The sequence below is a fragment of the Penicillium nucicola genome (assembly GCF_028828085.1).
Source record: "Penicillium nucicola strain IBT 29836 chromosome Unknown utg000002l, whole genome shotgun sequence".
Classification (NCBI taxonomy): Eukaryota; Fungi; Ascomycota; class Eurotiomycetes; order Eurotiales; family Aspergillaceae; genus Penicillium; species Penicillium nucicola.
This window is the reverse complement of record NW_026643126.1, coordinates 1,676,021-1,694,417: the sequence shown is the minus strand read 5'-3', so window position 1 is coordinate 1,694,417 and position 18,397 is coordinate 1,676,021. Positions and strand designations below refer to the sequence as shown.

General features: G+C 51.6%; 6 protein-coding genes across 6 annotated transcripts; 4 read left to right on the top strand and 2 right to left on the bottom strand.

Annotated features, from left to right (window-relative positions):
• Positions 1-144: 144 nt before the first annotated feature.
• On the bottom strand, positions 145-1,051 carry N7511_002399 (DNA 5'-adenosine monophosphate hydrolase; the record flags this gene model as incomplete). The annotated part of the gene is made up of 2 exons (XM_057124824.1): positions 145-896; positions 970-1,051. The coding sequence occupies 2 exons, from the start codon at positions 1,049-1,051 to the stop codon at positions 145-147; spliced, it is 834 nt and encodes a 277-aa protein (XP_056986983.1).
• A 205-nt stretch (positions 1,052-1,256) lies between these two features.
• Positions 1,257-5,422, top strand: N7511_002398 (RNA helicase; the record flags this gene model as incomplete). The annotated part of the gene is made up of 3 exons (XM_057124823.1): positions 1,257-1,490; positions 1,565-5,075; positions 5,157-5,422. The coding sequence occupies 3 exons, from the start codon at positions 1,257-1,259 to the stop codon at positions 5,420-5,422; spliced, it is 4,011 nt and encodes a 1,336-aa protein (XP_056986982.1).
• Positions 5,423-7,566: 2,144 nt separating this feature from the next.
• N7511_002397 (cyclin family protein) lies at positions 7,567-9,561 on the bottom strand (the record flags this gene model as incomplete). Its single annotated transcript, XM_057124822.1, has 4 exons — positions 7,567-7,809; positions 7,874-8,413; positions 8,469-9,344; positions 9,550-9,561. 4 exons carry the CDS (start codon positions 9,559-9,561, stop codon positions 7,567-7,569), a joined length of 1,671 nt encoding a protein of 556 aa, XP_056986981.1.
• Positions 9,562-12,267: 2,706 nt separating this feature from the next.
• N7511_002396 (putative C6 finger domain protein) lies at positions 12,268-14,238 on the top strand (the record flags this gene model as incomplete). The annotated part of the gene is made up of 1 exon (XM_057124821.1): positions 12,268-14,238. One exon carries the CDS (start codon positions 12,268-12,270, stop codon positions 14,236-14,238), a length of 1,971 nt encoding a protein of 656 aa, XP_056986980.1.
• Positions 14,239-15,073: 835 nt separating this feature from the next.
• Positions 15,074-16,819, top strand: N7511_002395 (putative DNA-directed RNA polymerase III RPC4; the record flags this gene model as incomplete). The annotated part of the gene is made up of 1 exon (XM_057124820.1): positions 15,074-16,819. The coding sequence occupies one exon, from the start codon at positions 15,074-15,076 to the stop codon at positions 16,817-16,819; it is 1,746 nt and encodes a 581-aa protein (XP_056986979.1).
• Positions 16,820-17,214: 395 nt separating this feature from the next.
• Positions 17,215-18,378, top strand: N7511_002394 (uncharacterized protein; the record flags this gene model as incomplete). The annotated part of the gene is made up of 1 exon (XM_057124819.1): positions 17,215-18,378. The coding sequence occupies one exon, from the start codon at positions 17,215-17,217 to the stop codon at positions 18,376-18,378; it is 1,164 nt and encodes a 387-aa protein (XP_056986978.1).
• Between the last annotated feature and the right edge of the window lie 19 nt (positions 18,379-18,397).

Genomic DNA, 18,397 nt, shown 5'->3' with positions numbered 1-18,397 from the left:
ACCTGTATATTTACCAGATAGAAGCTCTTGGCACAGTCTAGCTTCTTCGGAACACAGACTGGAAGGCCTGTAGAGGTTGAATCAACTATCGTGCCACCATGTGCCTTAACTGGCAGTGCTGGTCCATCTTCGTATTCATTGCCACTAAAGCTTCTTCCATTCCATAAACTCTTGCTCGAGATGTAGCTTCAATTCCACGAAGCGGTTTCCGAATCCCCTTCCACAACGCCAGCAAGTGAAATCCTTCTTGAGATAGCCCTCTCCAGTGGGATTTCTCCGCACATCGTCCTCCGCCAGCGGGAAGTCATCAATGGGAACGAAGAACGGAGTCGAGAAGCTATTGTAGTGCTTCCGGTGCTTCAGGCGATCACTATATCGATCAACAGATAGCACGTGGACATGCAAATGATTCATTGATGGTACAGCATGAACCCCGACAACGGTCTCCTTTTCCCAGTCCCGACCCTGCGGCAGCTCGTCCGGGGGTGGATCAGCGCTCAACGCTGCCTGTCTTGCCTGCTCCTGTGCAGAATCCTTCCCATACTTTCGTCGCAACTCCCCCGCTGCTAGTTTGCGAAGCTTGCATGTTTCTGTTTTTACTTTTGAGAGGAATTCGGCATCTTCAAAGGCGTCGAAGGGGTGGAGACGTGTTTTGGTCTGGTCGCGTGGGAGAAGGAGTAGATGCAATGATGACTTTGGGAACATGTCATGGATTGCGACAAAGTCATCATTGTGATATACTACCACATTTGCAGGGTATCTTTCTGGCTTTGCGATGTAGGCTCCCAGTCCATCGCGAGCACCGAATGTAGCTTGGCCTCTGGAAGCATTGCGTTCAGATGGTGCCCTGGGGGAAGGCTTCGGCTGCTTTGGTTTTGGGGCGAGGAGCTCTGTAACTATTGAATCACTTGATGTCAGTTTATTTTGAGGGAAAACCTAGAGAAAAAAAAGCATGAGAAGTTGCATTACAAGCATTCCTCTTCTCCGATGTCCCAGTGTGCTCCTTCTGGTCGTCCTTGCTAGGACCACGTTTTGGTTCTGAGCTGGACATTATGAAGTGAAACACGATGTCACGTAGAGATTAACAACATGGAGCATGGTTGACAGAGTCAAGAATCCCCTTGTAGTATCGCAAGTTGAAGAGTCTCAGATCGGCGTCCCAAAATGCTCCCCGCAAATCCCAAAGTGGTTTAGTGCGGGACACCCATAAAGAAAGTCGATCTCCAATTTCTGCGAACATTCACAACTCTACACAGATGGCCCCCAAGAAGAAAGGCGACGGCCATGGAGGCCCCAAGCCTGGCACAAAACAGGCCAAGGCTGCCGCTGAGAAAGCAGGGGATGCGAAGAAGCCCGCGCCACCGGAGGAGCCCAAGAAACCCTCGGTGAAAGAGGTTATTGGCGGCGCATCATGGACAGGCAAGCTGCCCGTCAATATGCTTGCAGAGCATTGTCAGAAGCAGAAATGGGAGAAACCAGAATTCAGCATGGTATCTATACCTTCGAAGTGGTGTCCGCAGACACGTGTACTAAATCAAATACTGATCTATCGCAACAATTGCAGATTAAAACATCAGATGGCTTTGTTTCCGCCGTTACAATGAAGAAGATAGATCCTAAGACAAAGGAATTGATCGTTATTCCGCCAATGAAGCTCCCTCCTTCCCACAAGCAACTCGCCGGACAACCTACAGCCCTTGAAGCGCGCCATTTCGCCGCAGCGTTTGCTCTGTTCAGAGTATGCAATATGCGCAATATTCACATGATGATGCCTCCGACATACAAAAAACTTTGGAAGGAAGATTTTGGTGCGATCAAGGCAGGAGATACCCGGGAAGGGAAGGGCTGGATGTATGAGGCAGATCCTTTCCTAGCCAAACAAGAGCGCGAAAGTGCTGCTGCTGATTTGGCGAAAAAACGGGCTGATCGCGAGAAGGCCCAGGCAAAGGAGAAGGCCTCTGGTGTGGACTTAGGGTTAGGGAGCGGCGATGCCAAGGGGAAACGCATCTGGTCCCAGGCGCCCAAGGTTGACATGGGTACACGCATTCGACGAGACATCGAAGGGCTTCTGCGACAACATACAATCTGGAATCCTTACGGTGTGAAAATCCCAGATAATCAAAAGAAAGCTATTGTTGAGGAGTTCTCTGGGCTAGGGTTCCGTCGCAGTCACGTTGAAGAAGCTACTGCGGAGTGCAAAGACCGCGAGGAGGTTCTGGAGTGGCTTCTGATCTATGTTCCGGACGATGACCTCCCACGTTGGAGTTTGCCAGAAGGGTATTCAGCTGGTGTCAGCATTGGCTCGGCCGATCTTGCTCGTGAAGGCAAGATAAAGCGGTTGGCTTCAATGGGCTATCCAGCTGATATGTGCTCCCAAGTTTTGGATAGCAAAAAGGGTGATGAGCTGGCAGCTGCCGAGAATTTGCAGGGTACTTTGGTCCACGGATCACATTTCACGTCTCCGTCTGTGGTCGACGAGGAGGATGAACTCTGGACTGAAGAGCAATCCACCTTGGAGGCCATTTTCGGTGAACGCTATCATCGTATCTCCGAAAAGGTGTGCGAGATTAATAGCGAGGCCTCTGAGATTCCGGAGAACACAACTTTCCGTTTCCAAAAACCCTCCGCTCATTACCCTACCACGGCTCCTATTATCTCAATATACTCTAAGGGTGTTCCGGCTTATATACGCCTGAGTGCGATCCGTCGTGCAGTACAACATGCCGAGGAGAATTTCTCGGGTGAATCTATGATATTCAACATCCTGGATTGGCTTGAAGTCAATTTACCGAATATTATGGAAAACCCAGGCAAGTTGCGCGAAATTTCTTCTGTGACAGCCTCTTCAACTGCTGAAACCACCGAGATTCCTGTGCGCTCTTCACGCAAACAGAAGAGGGGCATCGACTGGAAGATCGACTCACCACGAAGTTTGGCCATTAGAGATGCCTGGGAAGCTAAACAGATGACTGCTCCGCAGATTGACATGTGTCGGAAACGAAAAGCGCTTCCTGCATGGAACACCCAACAAGCCATTATTGAAGCCATCAACTCTCACCAAGTCACTATCATCTCTGGTGAAACTGGTAGTGGTAAGAGTACACAATCTGTACAGTTCGTTCTGGACGACATGATCAAGCGCGGACTCGGAGGCGCTGCCAACATCATCTGTACGCAACCGCGCCGAATCTCAGCCCTCGGTCTTGCCGATCGAGTCAGTGATGAGCGTTGCGCGACAGTCGGTGACGAAGTCGGATATGTGATTCGAGGCGAATCAAAGGCTAAGCCGGGTTCAACCAAGATCACATTTGTCACAACTGGTGTTTTGTTGCGTCGCATTCAATCTGGTGGCGATGCAGATGGCAATGTCTCGAGCTCCCTCGCGGATGTATCCCATGTGGTTGTTGACGAAGTTCACGAGCGCAGTCTGGATACTGACTTCCTTCTGGCGCTGCTAAGAGATGTTTTGCGTTATCGCCAGGACTTGAAGGTTATTCTCATGAGTGCCACGCTTGATGCTGGTATCTTCATGAACTACTTTGGCGGTCAGAGATCTGTTGGGCTGGTCAACATCCCTGGTCGAACATACCCTGTCGAAGACTACTACTTGGACGATGTTATTAGGGACACAGGCTTTGCGCCAGAACTTGCCGACGAGTGGGACGATGAAGAGACGCCTCGAGGCGAGGAGTCCCTCGGAAAAGCCCTACGAAGTATTGGCATGGGAATCAATTATGATCTGATTGCCGCGACAGTTGAATACATTGATGCCCAGCTAGGAGATCAACCAGGCGGAATCTTGATCTTCCTGCCCGGCACACTCGAAATCGACAGGTGTCTGACAGCAGTGAAAAGAATTCCCAATACACACCCTCTACCCTTACACGCCTCTCTACTCCCGGCTGAACAGCGTCGAGTTTTCCAAAGCCCACCCAGGGGTAAGCGAAAGATCATTGCCGCCACCAACGTCGCCGAAACCTCTATCACAATTGAAGACGTAGTTGCCGTCATCGACACAGGCCGTGTCAAAGAAACAAGCTACGACCCGAAGGATAACATGGTCCGCCTTCAAGAAGTATGGGCCTCCCAAGCCGCCTGCAAACAACGCCGCGGTCGAGCAGGCCGTGTCCGCGCCGGTACATGCTACAAGCTATACACGCGCAAAGCAGAATCCAACATGGCGCAACGCCCAGACCCAGAAATCCGTCGGGTCCCCTTGGAACAACTCTGCCTTTCAGTGAAATCAATGAAAGGGATCGAAGACGTGGCAACCTTCCTAGCAAACACAATCACCCCGCCAGAAAGCATAGCCGTCGAAGGCGCCCTTAGCTTCCTACACCGCGTCGGAGCCCTAGACCATGACAGACTCACAGCCCTAGGCCGCTACCTCTCCATGATCCCCGCCGATCTCCGCTGTGCAAAACTAATGATCTACGGCTCAATCTTCGGCTGCATGGAACCATGTCTCACAATCGCCGCCATGCTAACAGTCAAAAGCCCCTTTGTCTCACCGCGCGAGAAACGCGACGAAGCAGACGCAGCCAAAGCCTCGTTCTCCCGTCTCGGCGACGGCGACCTCCTCACCGACCTCTCAGCCTACCAAGCCTGGTCCGAACGAACCCGCTCTCAAGGCGGGTACTGGGGAACGCAGTCATGGTGTGCAGCGAATTTCCTCTCGCACCAAACCCTCCGCGACATCTCCTCCAATCGCGCTCAATTCATCACATCGCTCAAAGACGCAGGTATCCTGCCCGTCGACTATTCAGATGCGTCGACCGGCTGGAACCGCAATGCCGGGAACAGGAACTTGATCCGCGCGCTCGTCGCTGGCGCATTCCAGCCGCAGGTGGCGCAGATCTCATTCCCTGATAAGAAGTTCGCTAGTTCTGTTACTGGCACTGTGGAGGTTGACCCTGATGCGCGCACGATCAAGTATTTCAACCAGGAGAATGGACGGGTCTTCATTCACCCTAGTTCTATTCTCTTCTCTGCGCAGGGATACCCTAATGCGGCGGCTTATCTTAGTTACTTTACTAAGATGGCCACAAGCAAGGTCTTCATTCGGGATCTTACTCGTAAGTCACAACCCCTGTTCTTCTATATTCTTGGACGTCGACACGTCACCCTCACTCGGTTCTAACATACTTTCGTTACAGCCTTCAACGCATATTCCCTGCTCCTCTTCTGTGGCTCTATCGAATTAGACACCGTGGGCCGCGGTCTGGTAGTAGACGGCTGGCTCCGTCTTCGTGGATGGGCACGTATCGGCGTGCTCGTCTCACGGCTTCGCACAATGTTAGATGAAGCTCTTGCGGAGCGGTTCGATAGTCCATCATTGGGGGTGGGTGGGAGCAACAGTATTGGTGATCGGGTGATTGAAGCTGTGAAGAAGTTGATTGAATTCAATGGACTGGATCAGTGATTTGGCTTGGATAGATGTTGGACCGCCTCAGCGACGACAGGAATAAGACAGACTTCGCTCGAGTATCACCGAACATGCACAGTACTTGTATAAACTGAGTAGTGAGAGAATTGAATACTTCATTACTATGTGGCAGCATAGCAAATCGAGGTATATCACGACTTTCTGCCACGTTATTGACGCCCGATTTATCAAATATACTTGTAGCGGTAGAAAAAGCGCAGCCTGGGCGTGGTAGTGATATGAAAGACCCGTGGACGCCTAGTTGACTCATCAGTTGTATGGGATCATGGTGATTGTGAGGTTATTTGTCGAAGTCGAGTATGAATTCCAAGTCATATAAACTTTGAGACTATTGAGCGAAACCATATAGTGATCGCCGATTCCCTTCAATGGGCTACCTAGCAGACTTTACTCTGCCTGGATTCTGCGTAGTTACCGATCTATATCAACCATGATGCGCTTTCGAGACTTGATTCAAGGATTGACCTGACGCCCCAGATGACTTCTTGCAGACGATTTGGACATGTAAGGGGATTCTCCAAGATACAGCCATACTCCCACCACAGCCGACTATACATCTTCTCCCTCTCTCCTTTGTAAACAGTGATGATAAGTTACGAGTTCAACTCCAGGTGCAGCTTGAGAAACCCCGGTGGGCATATTGCGCCGAATGCTTTCTGCTCAAACCTCGAACGATGTTGGCGCCCGATGCGCTCGCGGTCTTGCCTTTGAAGAGACGTTGCAAGCGCTACGATGTGGTCCTCGTACTGTGTCCATGTATTCGCTTTACTCGTTGAGATCGAAACAACGGGCGAGCTCTTCTCCGATCCTCCCTGACGCCCCCTCCGACCAATTATTGCGGTTTTGGAATTTGTGCGGACGGATGGAGAAGCCAAGATCATGTCTGCCCATATCACTCCAACGATCATCAACAGCTGTAGATTTCGGTGACAGTCCATATCTGCGTTGATGGCTGGATCGCATTCTTCGTCGGGTACTGCCTTCATCTGCCAATCTCTTCTGGGGATCAGTCCGGACTAGCAGACTGTATCTTCGCATGTCCTCCCCTGAATCTCTTGGACTTGGTGTACACGACTGGAAATTTGACTGGATGCAGAACTTGTGGTGCTCGAGCTTGGAGAGCGCCAAAATCACAAGATACTGGTACTGTGACTTTGACCACACGCCACCGTCTTTGGTATGCCGACGCATCAGATGGATTTGGTGAATTATGATATACGAGAACTGGGTTCAGCGATTTCTTCTGCCGAAGAGTGTTTACTGTATGAGGTTCTAGCCCGAGATTGGCTTACGCTCTTGGAGATAGAAGTGTGTTTGTCAACGAAAACCATGATTGATCCCAAAGACCCAAGTCAACTAAGGAAATCTCGTAGCGGACGGTGGGCAGGATTCAAAAAGGCAAAAAGACATGAAAAGCAGACTCATCCAAGTGACTTTCATGAAAGACTACCGCTGAATTGGCTACCAAAAAGTACAAGACGATCAAGAAGTCAGGAATACAAATTTGAATCCATTTGCTATCTGAACAGCACCATTTCTAAGGCTATCTCAATATGCAATAATCACTAGGTAATAGCTGCTATGTAGCAATAATCACGTAGTAATAGATGCATGAGACTCGCCACGGAAAAACAGTATGTAACGATCTTCAGGCAATTTGCAAGCAGTGCGTGGGGGAAAGATCATTAAGGCAAAGACAGTTCCATGGAAAAGACATCGACATGGATGGGGGAATTACGCATGAACAAATGGAATGAGGTATGTTCCCGCGAATGAAAAAAAAAAAAAAAAACGAAACAAATCAAGGACGTCGAGCGAGTAATGGTCCGTCGTCAACGCCTTCCGATCAATAATCCCATGTCCGGAAACTTGAGGCGTCAAGTCATCTCGTCGTCAGCTGAGAATGGCAAGGAAAGAGAAAACGTGAAAGATAAGGCCACCGATTGAACGCCATGCAAAAAAAAAGAACCGATTCGCCTGTTCAAACCGAAACGCCCTGCGTTGAACGACAAGCAGTAAATGAAAGCAGAGAACGAGGATGGCTGCGGATACCGATGGGTCTCGAATACAACGCGCATTATGTATGCAAACCACGGCATAGAAGTTGAGAGGAACATCATCTAGTAGTTGGCCGTGCCGTCGAGGCGATCAGGGTCGCTCAGACTGGAGACTTCCGGGAGGGCAAAGTCATGTGCAAGCTCAACTTCAACGAATGCCGAAGCGCGCTTGAAGCGACGGTCGGAATATTTCTCAAAGATGGCCGCGTGGTGACGGCGAGGGTTCTCGCAACATTCGATCATGGTGAGAAGCACAGGAATCAATTGAGCATAGAGGTAGCCGCTGTAGTAGGCATGGGCAGGAGTCTGATATCAATTGTTAGCAATGTTTCTTGGAATTCAGGGTAAGATGAACCAAAAAGAAACGTACCCATTGACCCTTGTTCAACAACATGCGAGCGAGGCAGTGGGCTCCAGCAGCGACGAAGCTGGGAGGAGTACAGACAAAGCGCTCATCCATAATGGTGAGCTCAAGGAAGTACTTGGCCACAGTGCGAGTTTCCAGATCATACTCATCAGCTTTGCTGATGCGTCGGAGGAAGCTCATTGGGCCGGGCCACCCCAGGTCAAAGTCGAGAATGGTAAGCATGAAGCGCTCAGCCTTCAGGATCTCATCCACAGTGTAGCCGCCGTCGACCATGTAAACAATCTCCTGGACTGAAGGGGCAGTGATCTCTTCAAATTTGGCCGCAATGAAGATGGCAGTTGCTCCCACAAGTTGCAACTTGCCCAGAGAGACAATCTTGTGAGACAGGAAGCGGTCGATGTAGTTGACAGTGAGATACAGAGTCTCAGGAAGCAAATTGAAGCGCTGGTGTACCTGGACAAGCCAGTCCATGAGAACTGAACGCATGGACCATTGTATCTCGGATTGGTTCGCCATGTAATCAGGAACAGGAAGCATGTCAATCTAAGTCACTGGTTAGCCAAACTCATCCTTTTTTCCGATAAAGAAGTTCACATACCTCCTTCTTCCGCAGATGCAAGAAGATCTCGTCGTTGTATTCTGCGACCATGGTTGTATCATATCGATCCTCAATGATGTCCTCCTCGGTCAATTGGCTCTCAACAATATCCTTGGCCTGGAACATCTGGCGCCTGGTCATGGCGTTCATCTTGGGGTAAATAACAGCAGTTCCTCCGGTGGTGTTGTCTCCACGCGAGGGGTAGGTAGGAGCAGCGTAGTACTCGGTCTCGTCTTCATCCCAGTATTCTTCGGGTTCGGACACGGCGGACACTGGCTCCTTGAACTGAACCTCCTTTATGTCTTCGGGCTCCGAGATGGTTGCGTCGGATTCGATGTGGCTTGGGAGTTCCACGTTACGCGAAGCGTATGGTTCGGGAGCAATGGTGGCCTTCTCGGTTTCCTTGAGGGTGACCTTGGCTTCGACCGGCTTCACGGGGGCTGGGGCTGTTTCAATGGGCTTGTTGTTTTCCTTGGATGTGTCCTTCTCGGGGACGGCTTGCAGTTGATCTTTGAAGATAGTGTTGTTGCGCTTGGTCTTGGACGCTTTTCCGGCAGGGTTCATCGGCTTCGCCGCAGTGACCTTATCAGCGAGACCTTTGGTGATAGCCAAAGGAATCTGTCGCTGAGCCGGTTGAGACAGTCCCTTCTCGGGCAGGACAGCCGGCTTCCCAACCAAGGCAGAGTCATCGCGGCTCATACCCTTTGTGTTGCTGACATCGCCAAAGGCACGGCGCACACCAGGCTTTGCACCATTCTGAGCCATCATGTTCAGAGCGGGACTGGACTTGTTGCGCTGGTGAAGTGTCTTGTGGTTTTGCAAGGACGAAGGAGGCATGTTTTCGTCCCCACAGACGCGGAATCTCTGTGGCTTAGACTTTGGTCAGTACAATTTTCCCGTCTTTATGTGGTGAAGAGCACGTCTGAAGTATCCCGAAGACACAAGAGCAATAGACGAGATGTTGCCCAGGATGCCAGGCAACAACAACGCGGTATAGCTTCCTCCCACGCGATTGACGCGTAGAAATTGTGATGAAGAGTGCATAGAGAAATAGCATGGAATCATGATCAATTAAGCTTACCTTCGCATCCATGATGAATGATCTGGTGTTGTTGCGAGGTGTGTTGTTGTCGAGTATGCAGGTGGAGGACGTTGTTTACTTTTTGCTGAACTGAGTGACGGGTAGTCGGGGGCGGCTGATTGGTTGACCCGGGCAAAATAAACAGTCCTCGGACCCGCTCAAGAAACCACTCGTTCCTTTTTCCGTTTTGTTTCCCCGTTATTTGGGCGGCGATGAAAGAGACACAAGAGCACAGCAAAGCATCGAGGGCGTGAAAGGACGAGGAAGGGAGGATTGCGCAAGAAAGGGCGTCCCTGTCTAAGAAATGTATTTGTTCACAACTATGCCGCTAGTCTGGTTTGGGAAGGCGGTACGGCACACTGGACCTGCCCGTTGCGCAGAAGCTGCTGACTACTGGCAGGTCAGGTACGCCCAGGGCCCAGAACAAAGCCTGCACCGGAGGCCAAGGCAACTACCATGTTTGGTGGAAGAGGAGTCATCTACAGAATTGGCTTTGCTCATTTTGCCCCCAGGTCTTCCGATGGCATCTTCATTTATATACTTTGATCGGCGATCGACGTTGAAAGAAGGGCTGAATGTTTGTTCCGTTTGGTGGTGTTTGCATTGTTTGTCTGGATCTTTACGTCATAACCTTATCGGCGCGTCTCCTCCGAAGTCCATCAAATATCGTTTTGACTGCACTGGCGCTACACAGAAAACTGGAAGGACTGAAAAATCGACTCGGGGTGTCTCTTAATATACTTGATTCATCCCGTACATAAAATCCGGCCACCCTGCATCATGTGGGTTCTAATCGCCCTTTGCGGAGAATATCTAGATCCAACGCGCTATCCACACGAGACCACGTGAGAGCCACACCGCCGTCGCCGGAATCAAGCGGTTCCTGTTTGGCAGCTTTGTGATCAGCCGAAACCCACCTGCCTCATCATTGCGAGTCTTTTGTCTTCTGCGGGGTCCTGGGTGTCTTCTCGCGGTCCACGATACTGGCCATCGCTCATCGGCTCCGAAATGAGCCAGATTCTTAGCGCAATTCGTAGATCTTCTCAACATGCGACTCCACCTAGAACATTCCCCCTATTTACCGAGCAAATCAATAGAAGGGTGGAATCGCTGCCTTGCGGAGACCCTAAGTTTCAGTGCGAATCCAAGAATGCCCAGTAATTTCGATGCGGGTTTGAACTTCAGAAGGTCCCGAGGAGGGGTAAATTTCAAGTGCAGATCATGCGAGACACTCCGGAATAGTCATGCGATTCAGGCCCTTTTTTTTGAATCGAGAGGTAGAGAGAGACCGACACTCGGTCAGAGCTGATGGCTGGGTGGCGATATCCTTTGCGCTTCTAGTCCCCCAGACCGGTCCATCAAAGGACCTCTTGAGCTGCGATTCCCGGAGCGATGTCGCATTCAAAGACATCCCAAGTGTCGCGGTCAGTCATATTATCATTTCCGCATAGCCAATCAATCATGCGACAAGGGTAAGGGCCAGGATTGGGGGGGGGGGGAAGGGTCAATGTTCAATTCGGTGTCTGGAGTGGACCACAAAACGAGCATCGCTACGTGGTCGAGCTAGAAAACTAGCTGCACGCCCGAGAATCCATTGGGCGCTATTTCTTTATCTTAATTTGCGCCTCGAGAGTCTGCTCTCTCTCTCTACAGTTGGCGCAATAGTTCAGGCTCTTCATACTCGGAATCACATTCTCTAGATTACACTCTGCATTTCGAACACAAGGGGGTTAGACAGACTGTTCCCGTCACTCGGCGCAATGGCATCCGGGTTTGCGACAGCGTTTTGCGCATGGCCCATAGACCGACAAGTAGGATTCGATGGTAGGTAGGAAATATTGTAGGCAGTTTAAACATCGGTAAAAGAGCCAGTTTGGCGGTCTTTGGAATGTGACGGCGATTTTGATGCCGGAAGCGCAAATCGCCATGTCACCGACCCAGGCCGTTTTCTCGCTTTAGGTGAAACCATCGTACGCACCCTCCTCAACCTTCTTCCTCCTCAACATTGTCAACCCGGGTTGAGTACGTTTCTTCCTCTGGCCGATTCGCCTCGAGATCTTCGATTCCACTCTGGGGTATGTCACCGCTGACACAGCTTTAGCGCTTCGTAGAATCGCCAATCCCCTCGTCCACTTCCAGTTTCCCCCCTCCCCCCATCGAATCGATCCTTCGACCCTATTTTGGACCATCCGGATAACTTGCGACACTGGAGGATTCGATTTGAGTCGAATTAGGTGTGTTTGTGTTTCTCTCCATCCTCTTCCGGGTCTCGCTTGCTTTCTCCCCCCAAAAGCCCGCTCCCAAGGTCGGCCGGACTCGGTTAGCGACACATTCATCATCCCCTCTGACAAAATCCCATCCTCATTGCATATGCGAGCGCTTGGAATCCCATTGTGCTAATCAGTGCGTCTTGTCCTCGATCAGGTTTGCCGACGTCTGCCCTTCTAAGTCGCTCCCGACTCTTGCGACTACACATTCCCCTCACCATCGAAGGCTCTGCTTCGAAGGTATCTATACATTTAGACCCCGGGGGTGGCCCATCCATCAGCCTGGTTCTTCGAATTCTATTACTTTGGTAGGTTCGATGGGTTCTCCCCTCTACATATACCCTTCTCCTCTCGCCATGGACCCCATTCCCGCCCTCTATCGCACACAAGCAGTGGGTTGATGCAGTCTTTGGTATAGCAGTGGAGGACTTCCTCGTATTCTGGATTTGCCATGCAAGCGGTCCATGAAGGGCACTCTGGCCTTGAGCCGTCGGGTCTGGCAGAGACTGCCATGAGAGACCCGTCGCTTAAGGGCCCAGCGCCCAAGAACATCGCCTTCGAGTTGCTTTTGGATGAAAACTCCAAGGTTCGAGCTCGGATTCCCATGCGTGTTCAAATTTATCCTCATGATACGACGGACTCGATTGTGACCACGGTCAAAAATTTCTATGGCATCTACGATGGTACTGCCAGTGGGGTTAGCTTCGAGGATGAACATGGCATCACCCTCATCGCAAGGTACGAGAACCTCAAAAATAACAGGACTGTATATGTACGAGTCATTCCTATTCAACCTTTTGGGGATCACTTTTACAATGGCTTCCCTGTCGAGCCTCGCAAGCGGCCCAGTCTGGCCGAACCTTTCCAGATGGCCGATGGCGTGGCGCCAGTGCTGGACCAGCCATCGCGCCCTGCCTCACGCATGGCTAGGAAGCGCAGCACTTCTCCTTCGAACAGGAGTATGCGCAGCGCTTCTCAACATAAGCCAGGCTCTCGAGCGGGTAACAAAAGCCGTGGCTCGAGTATCCATGGAGGCTTCAATGATGATGATTATAGCGATACAGAGAGCGCTTATGCTCGTAGGGCTCGCAATGAGCTCTTCGCTAGCTCTGATATCAGCATGGAAAACATACTGCAAGATGGTCGTCGGAAACGACCCAAGTTTGACAGCTCTGTAAATACCCCCCAACTGTTTCGCCTTTTTGATCCAGCGCTAATTTTCTTCTGCCTTAGGAACTCCCCTTATTTGTTCCTCCTCAAGTGCCCCCTCACTACCTCTACCTCCTCCATCTCTCCTCAACGTCGATCGATTGGTCAGGAAGGCGCTGGGTCGCCTTTCGCCCGCCCTCCCCAACGCCCATATAGTTATCAACAAGCGCTTCCATCGCCGCAAAGCTATGGTCACAGTGAATATGGTACTCAATCGGGTCGCAATACGGTGTATGCGACACCTGTTGTCCCCGAAAATAATCGCATGCGCGACGCCTCAGGAGGCTACTCAGCTAGCCGAGTGAGTGGCCCGGGGGTATTGCCCACACCCGATCCCACTATCGCAAGCTGTATCTCTGATGAAGATGTCGCAATGCAATTGATACGTCTCGGCGATGCGTCCAATTTCTCTCACGGTCGCACGTCGGCTTCAACATTGGACGACGCCTTCAGCGGTGCTGCTGATGCCGCCTCGTCCACTGGCGCTACCAGTGATGGTGAAGACTTCAGTGAAGACGAGGATGACTTGCCAGCTCGCCGCCAGAGGCTAGACTCAAGCCCAATGCTTCCCCCTGGCACCATTAAGCGCCATCACAAGGGCTTGGATGATATCCTCCCTAGCGCTGACAGCAGTGATCACAGCTCAGATGGTCTCGATGATGGTATCAAGAGCGAAGGTGAAGAAGACATCTTGTACAAGGAGTTTGCTCCCAAGTCAAAGAAGCCTAAGAGCCGCCCAATGTCCTTCAAGGTTCGGAACCAGAAGCAGCCGTCTGCGAAGCAGGTCAAGAGCAAGATCGCTGCCCCGGCTCCGCGCAAGCCGTCTGACAAGTCACTGCCTCCAGTGCCACCTCTCAGCCCGGCTTCTTCTCGTAAGGTCTCTGGGGGCTCGGTCAATTTCCAGCACCAACTCGGTGCGGATGAGGAGGACCTCTCGACCAAGCCTCGCTGCCAACGTTGCCGCAAAAGCAAGAAGGGCTGCGATCGCCAACGTCCGTGCGGACGCTGCAAGGACGCCGGCATTGGCATCGAAGGCTGTGTCAGTGAAGACGAAGGAAACGGGCGTAAAGGCCGTTACGGTCGTCACATGGGCGTTCCTGTGAAGAAGAACGGGGAAGAAATGCTGGAAGACGAAGACGACTTCCCAGAAATGCCAGCGACGCCTCCCATTTCCGCGTCTATAATAGACAAGAACAAGAAGCGGAAGCGCTAGTCGATTGTCTGGCAGCGATTGCCATCGCTATATTAGAGCGCAATGCATCGCATCTCTACCCTCCGTGACCATGGGATCTCTCCCTTCTCTTGCCACCCTCACTATCTCCCATCCCTTCTTTTCTGGCCACTTCCAGATAACTTTACACTCCTTATATTGTCATCACCTGTCCCTCCTCCTCTACACTCCCTTCCTTGGTTACAACCCATGCTTTTGACCTCATTATACACTTCCAAGCGGTTGAATTGTTGTTGTGTCCCTTCGGGGTCTTAGTGTTTTTGCGGGCTATATGCTTCTTGTGACTTCCATTCGCTCCTTCGGAATCAATGCTACTGGGTGTTATCTCTGTTTATGTCGATTTGATGTGGTGTTCGGTTGGACCAGAAATGGAAATATATACTTCCACGTCGAGCCATTTGTAACAACAGTAAGACACACAAGGTTTGTGAATCTCGCTTTTGTCGGTCTTGCCAATAATATGGCACTCCATGGAGCCATTATATATCTTAGAAATCGAATTTTGTTACACAGTTCCCCATGGTTGTGTATCCTCACCAACAAGCAACAGAACGGTGCATGGAGTCACGTGACATAGGCGGTGTGAATGGCCCCGCAATTTTTTTGAAGAGCTTAACCTTCAAGACTTCAACTGCCCGCATTGATCGCCGGCGAACTGATATTCGTGTATTCTCGTCTCGTCTCCTCGAGGTCCGAAAGTCTTACCAACAAAAAGTCTTAGCGCACTTTCAAAAACGAACGCGCTGCACTCCAACCCATCCCTACGAACTTTTTCAACCCTCCAGCAAGCCGCTCCGAGCGCCTTGACTGAGCAACAATGCCTCCAAAAGGAGCACCCCGCGGTAGCGCGCGTGGAGGTACAGCGGCACGCGGAGCTCGCACAACCTCAACTTCTACAACTCCCGCAGGCGGGGACTCAATGCAAGATTCACCCGCGCCAGCCGGCGCCGCTGCCAACCGATCTTCTGTGCAGCGACTGCAATCTCTGAACAAACGCACACCCTCCGGTAGCATTGCGCCGAGTAGTCGACCCCCCTCTGCTCTAGGTGGTGAGCCCGCGAAACCTGTTTTGAAATACAAGCCCAAGGCTGTTGGGCGTCGCAGCAAACAGGAGCGAGAGGAGATTGAGAGGCTTGAACAGGAACGATACAATGAGCGGCTTAAGGAGGCTGCTGCTATTCAGCGTGGGCGTGGTGGTACGGCTCGTCGTGCTGGGTTCCGTGGTCGTGGTGGTGCGGGCATGAGTATGGGCGGTGGATTTGGTGGAAGAGGTGGTAAGAGGGGTGGTGGTAGATTTGGTGGTGGTGGAGGTGGCGGCGGCGGTGGTGTTGGCTCAGGGCGGAATCGCTCTGGATACACTGGTGGGGATCGTTCGCGTGGAAATGACTCTTCAGACGATGAAGGTGGAATTCGCATGAGCATCGATCAGATCAACCTCGACAGTGACGAGGATGACTATGATATGGACAAGGATACGAAAGGGAAGATGCCTAGTAGGTCTGTTATCGAACGGGCTCTACGTCCTGTTCGTATCCCGCGCCATGAGCATGAGGAGCGGGTTATCAGTGTCAATATGGAGTCTAGCTCTAGCAGGGCTGCTGAGCTTCGTGAGAAGGCCGAGAAGGAGAAGGCCGCCAAGGAGTCCGAGAAGAGACGCACAGATGAGCCCAGTATCAAGCCTGATCCCGAGGACGAGGATACCGTTATGGCGGGTGATATCCCTCACGCCGACGACGATGGGTTCCTTCCCACACAGAGCGTTCGCGTGCGCTCAGCTTTGAGCCAGAGTCCTACCAAGCGACGTACAGCAGAACGATCTTCGCAACCCGTACCCTCCCCCGAACCTGAGCTCCCAGACCCACGAAGCCTCCTCCACACCAAGGAGGAAATCGAAGAATATGACCGTCACATGGAAGATCTATCTATGATCAAGGAACTTCTGGTACCCCCACCCTCAACGAAGAAGGCCACACCGGAAGCACAGACAGAGGGCGCCACAGAAGCTTCGACAGCAGATGCCAGCACCACCCCAGAGGAACAGGGTGTCGAAAAGGAAAACGAAGAGGAAGAAGAAGAGAGTTACCTATCCGGCAAGCTGTTTCTCATGCAATTCCCTCCAATGACACCAAATCTTCGAATTGTGGGCACGGAAAACGCCCAAGAACAACCCGAAGCCGCTCCCCAAAACCAGAACCCGATAAAACGCGAAGGAGGCGAGGAAGTTGAAATTGTCGAAACCACACAGCCCACGGCAGTAAAGCAAGAAAAAGACATTATCACCGCCAATAAACCCTGGTCCTTACCAGCTGGCCGTGTTGGCAAATTGAATGTCCACAAATCCGGACGTGTGACCCTCGACTGGGGTGGCATCAGCATGGAACTTGACCGCGGTGCACCTGTTCAATTCGCACAGGAGGCCGTTATAGTCTCACCTCCTGTAAATCCAAACGCAGATGCTGAGGAGGACGACCCCGAGGCAGACCAGTCCGAGAACCGGGTTTGGTCGATGGGTGAGGTGGCTGGCAAGTTTACTGTCACGCCTAACTGGGATGAGATGCTTTGAAGATCCCAATGCGTTCTCAACCCATTACGATTTAAAGGAATTTCGAGAAAAAGTCATAGCGATATATATTTCTGTTCATTTATGCATGGAGTGGTTACATCCACTGGACTGTGAATATTCGCATAGAATAGAAGAGATGCCCTGAGAGTATCAAACGATGCAAACATTCAGATCGATTAGTAACATCCTTTTATGTAAGCCTGATTCTTGAGGCACCAGAGGCAAATGTGCCAAGACCAAGCACGCGCATTCCATCGCGCTGGGAGTCTCAAGTTCGTATCTTTTTCATATAACCCTTCCAACGCTTTAACAGGAATGCCAACCTGACCGTCGACTACACTACTTATACAATGCCTCTATGAGCCAACTGAGTGCCCTCAGCACGAACCTTTACGATGTCGCTGCGCCCTTTCATACAACACCTGCCTGCCTTTCGCCATGGCCAGACTATCAAACAAACTCTTCAATTACTGAGTCCATTCTCGCAACCTCATGAATGCATTCGCGCATATCACTTCTCAACGAGAAATACCACCAAAGCTCCATCCACATCGAAGTTACTCGCCGATCTCTTGAGACCTACACATACCCTTCAAACCTATGGCAAACCCCCATTGATCAGCCAATGCCGACATAACTCCTCAAGCGTTGAACGAGAGGCCTGCGCTCACTGTGGAGGTAGTGTAAACCCGAAGCGCCGAAGACGAGCGGATCCCGAAGACCGCTCAATGGGCTGGCACTGCAGCGCCTGCATCCGCACCCTCGCTTTGCACGGCGTCCTCCCGAACGAAGAGCAACTTGCATCGATGCAGAGACGCAGACTGTATAGGGCAAGCCGTGTGGTCAATGAGCCGAGCCCATGCCTCCAATGCGGGGCCGTGACTACCCCAGGCTCCAAGCGCAAACTCATCGATCGGGACAACCCCGACGCAGGCTACCACTGCCGGACATGTGTGCAGCGTGCGGCTTTCCAGGCCCTGCTACAGATGGAGAATGACCAGAATCCGATTCAGTACAGTGATCTCGGGCCTAGTTCTGAGCTTCCGGTTGCGCAGGCGCATCACCGACAACATCCTTGTGATCACTGTGGTGAACCTGCTACTCCGGAAAAGAAGCGGCGGTCTGTTAGTTCGGGGGATTCATCGGCTGGGTATTACTGTCGGTCTTGTGCGAGGCGATTGGGCCTTGAAGATAAATTACCGACCGAGGAGCAGTTAAAGACTGTGAAGGTGCTACGTGGGAAACTGGCCAAGTTTGTTACCGCGCGGAAACAGAAGAGTCCTTGCCAGCATTGTGGTGATATCACCTTACCTGGAAGCAGGCGTAGACTTGTTGACGCGGGGGACTTTTCTTCTGGATATTACTGTCGGCCGTGTGGTCGGAACTTACAGATGAAGGACGAATTGCCCAGTGATGCTATGATTCAAGCTCGCAGGATGCGCAAATATCTCAAGCTGAAACGCCTGGGATTTTTGGACCCTCAGCAGGAACTGGAGTCTAATACGGAGCATGCAGAGCCGGGCAAGCCAACCGAGGCCGTCCAAGAGAAGGGTCAATGACGAAAAGGGGTCCATCAAT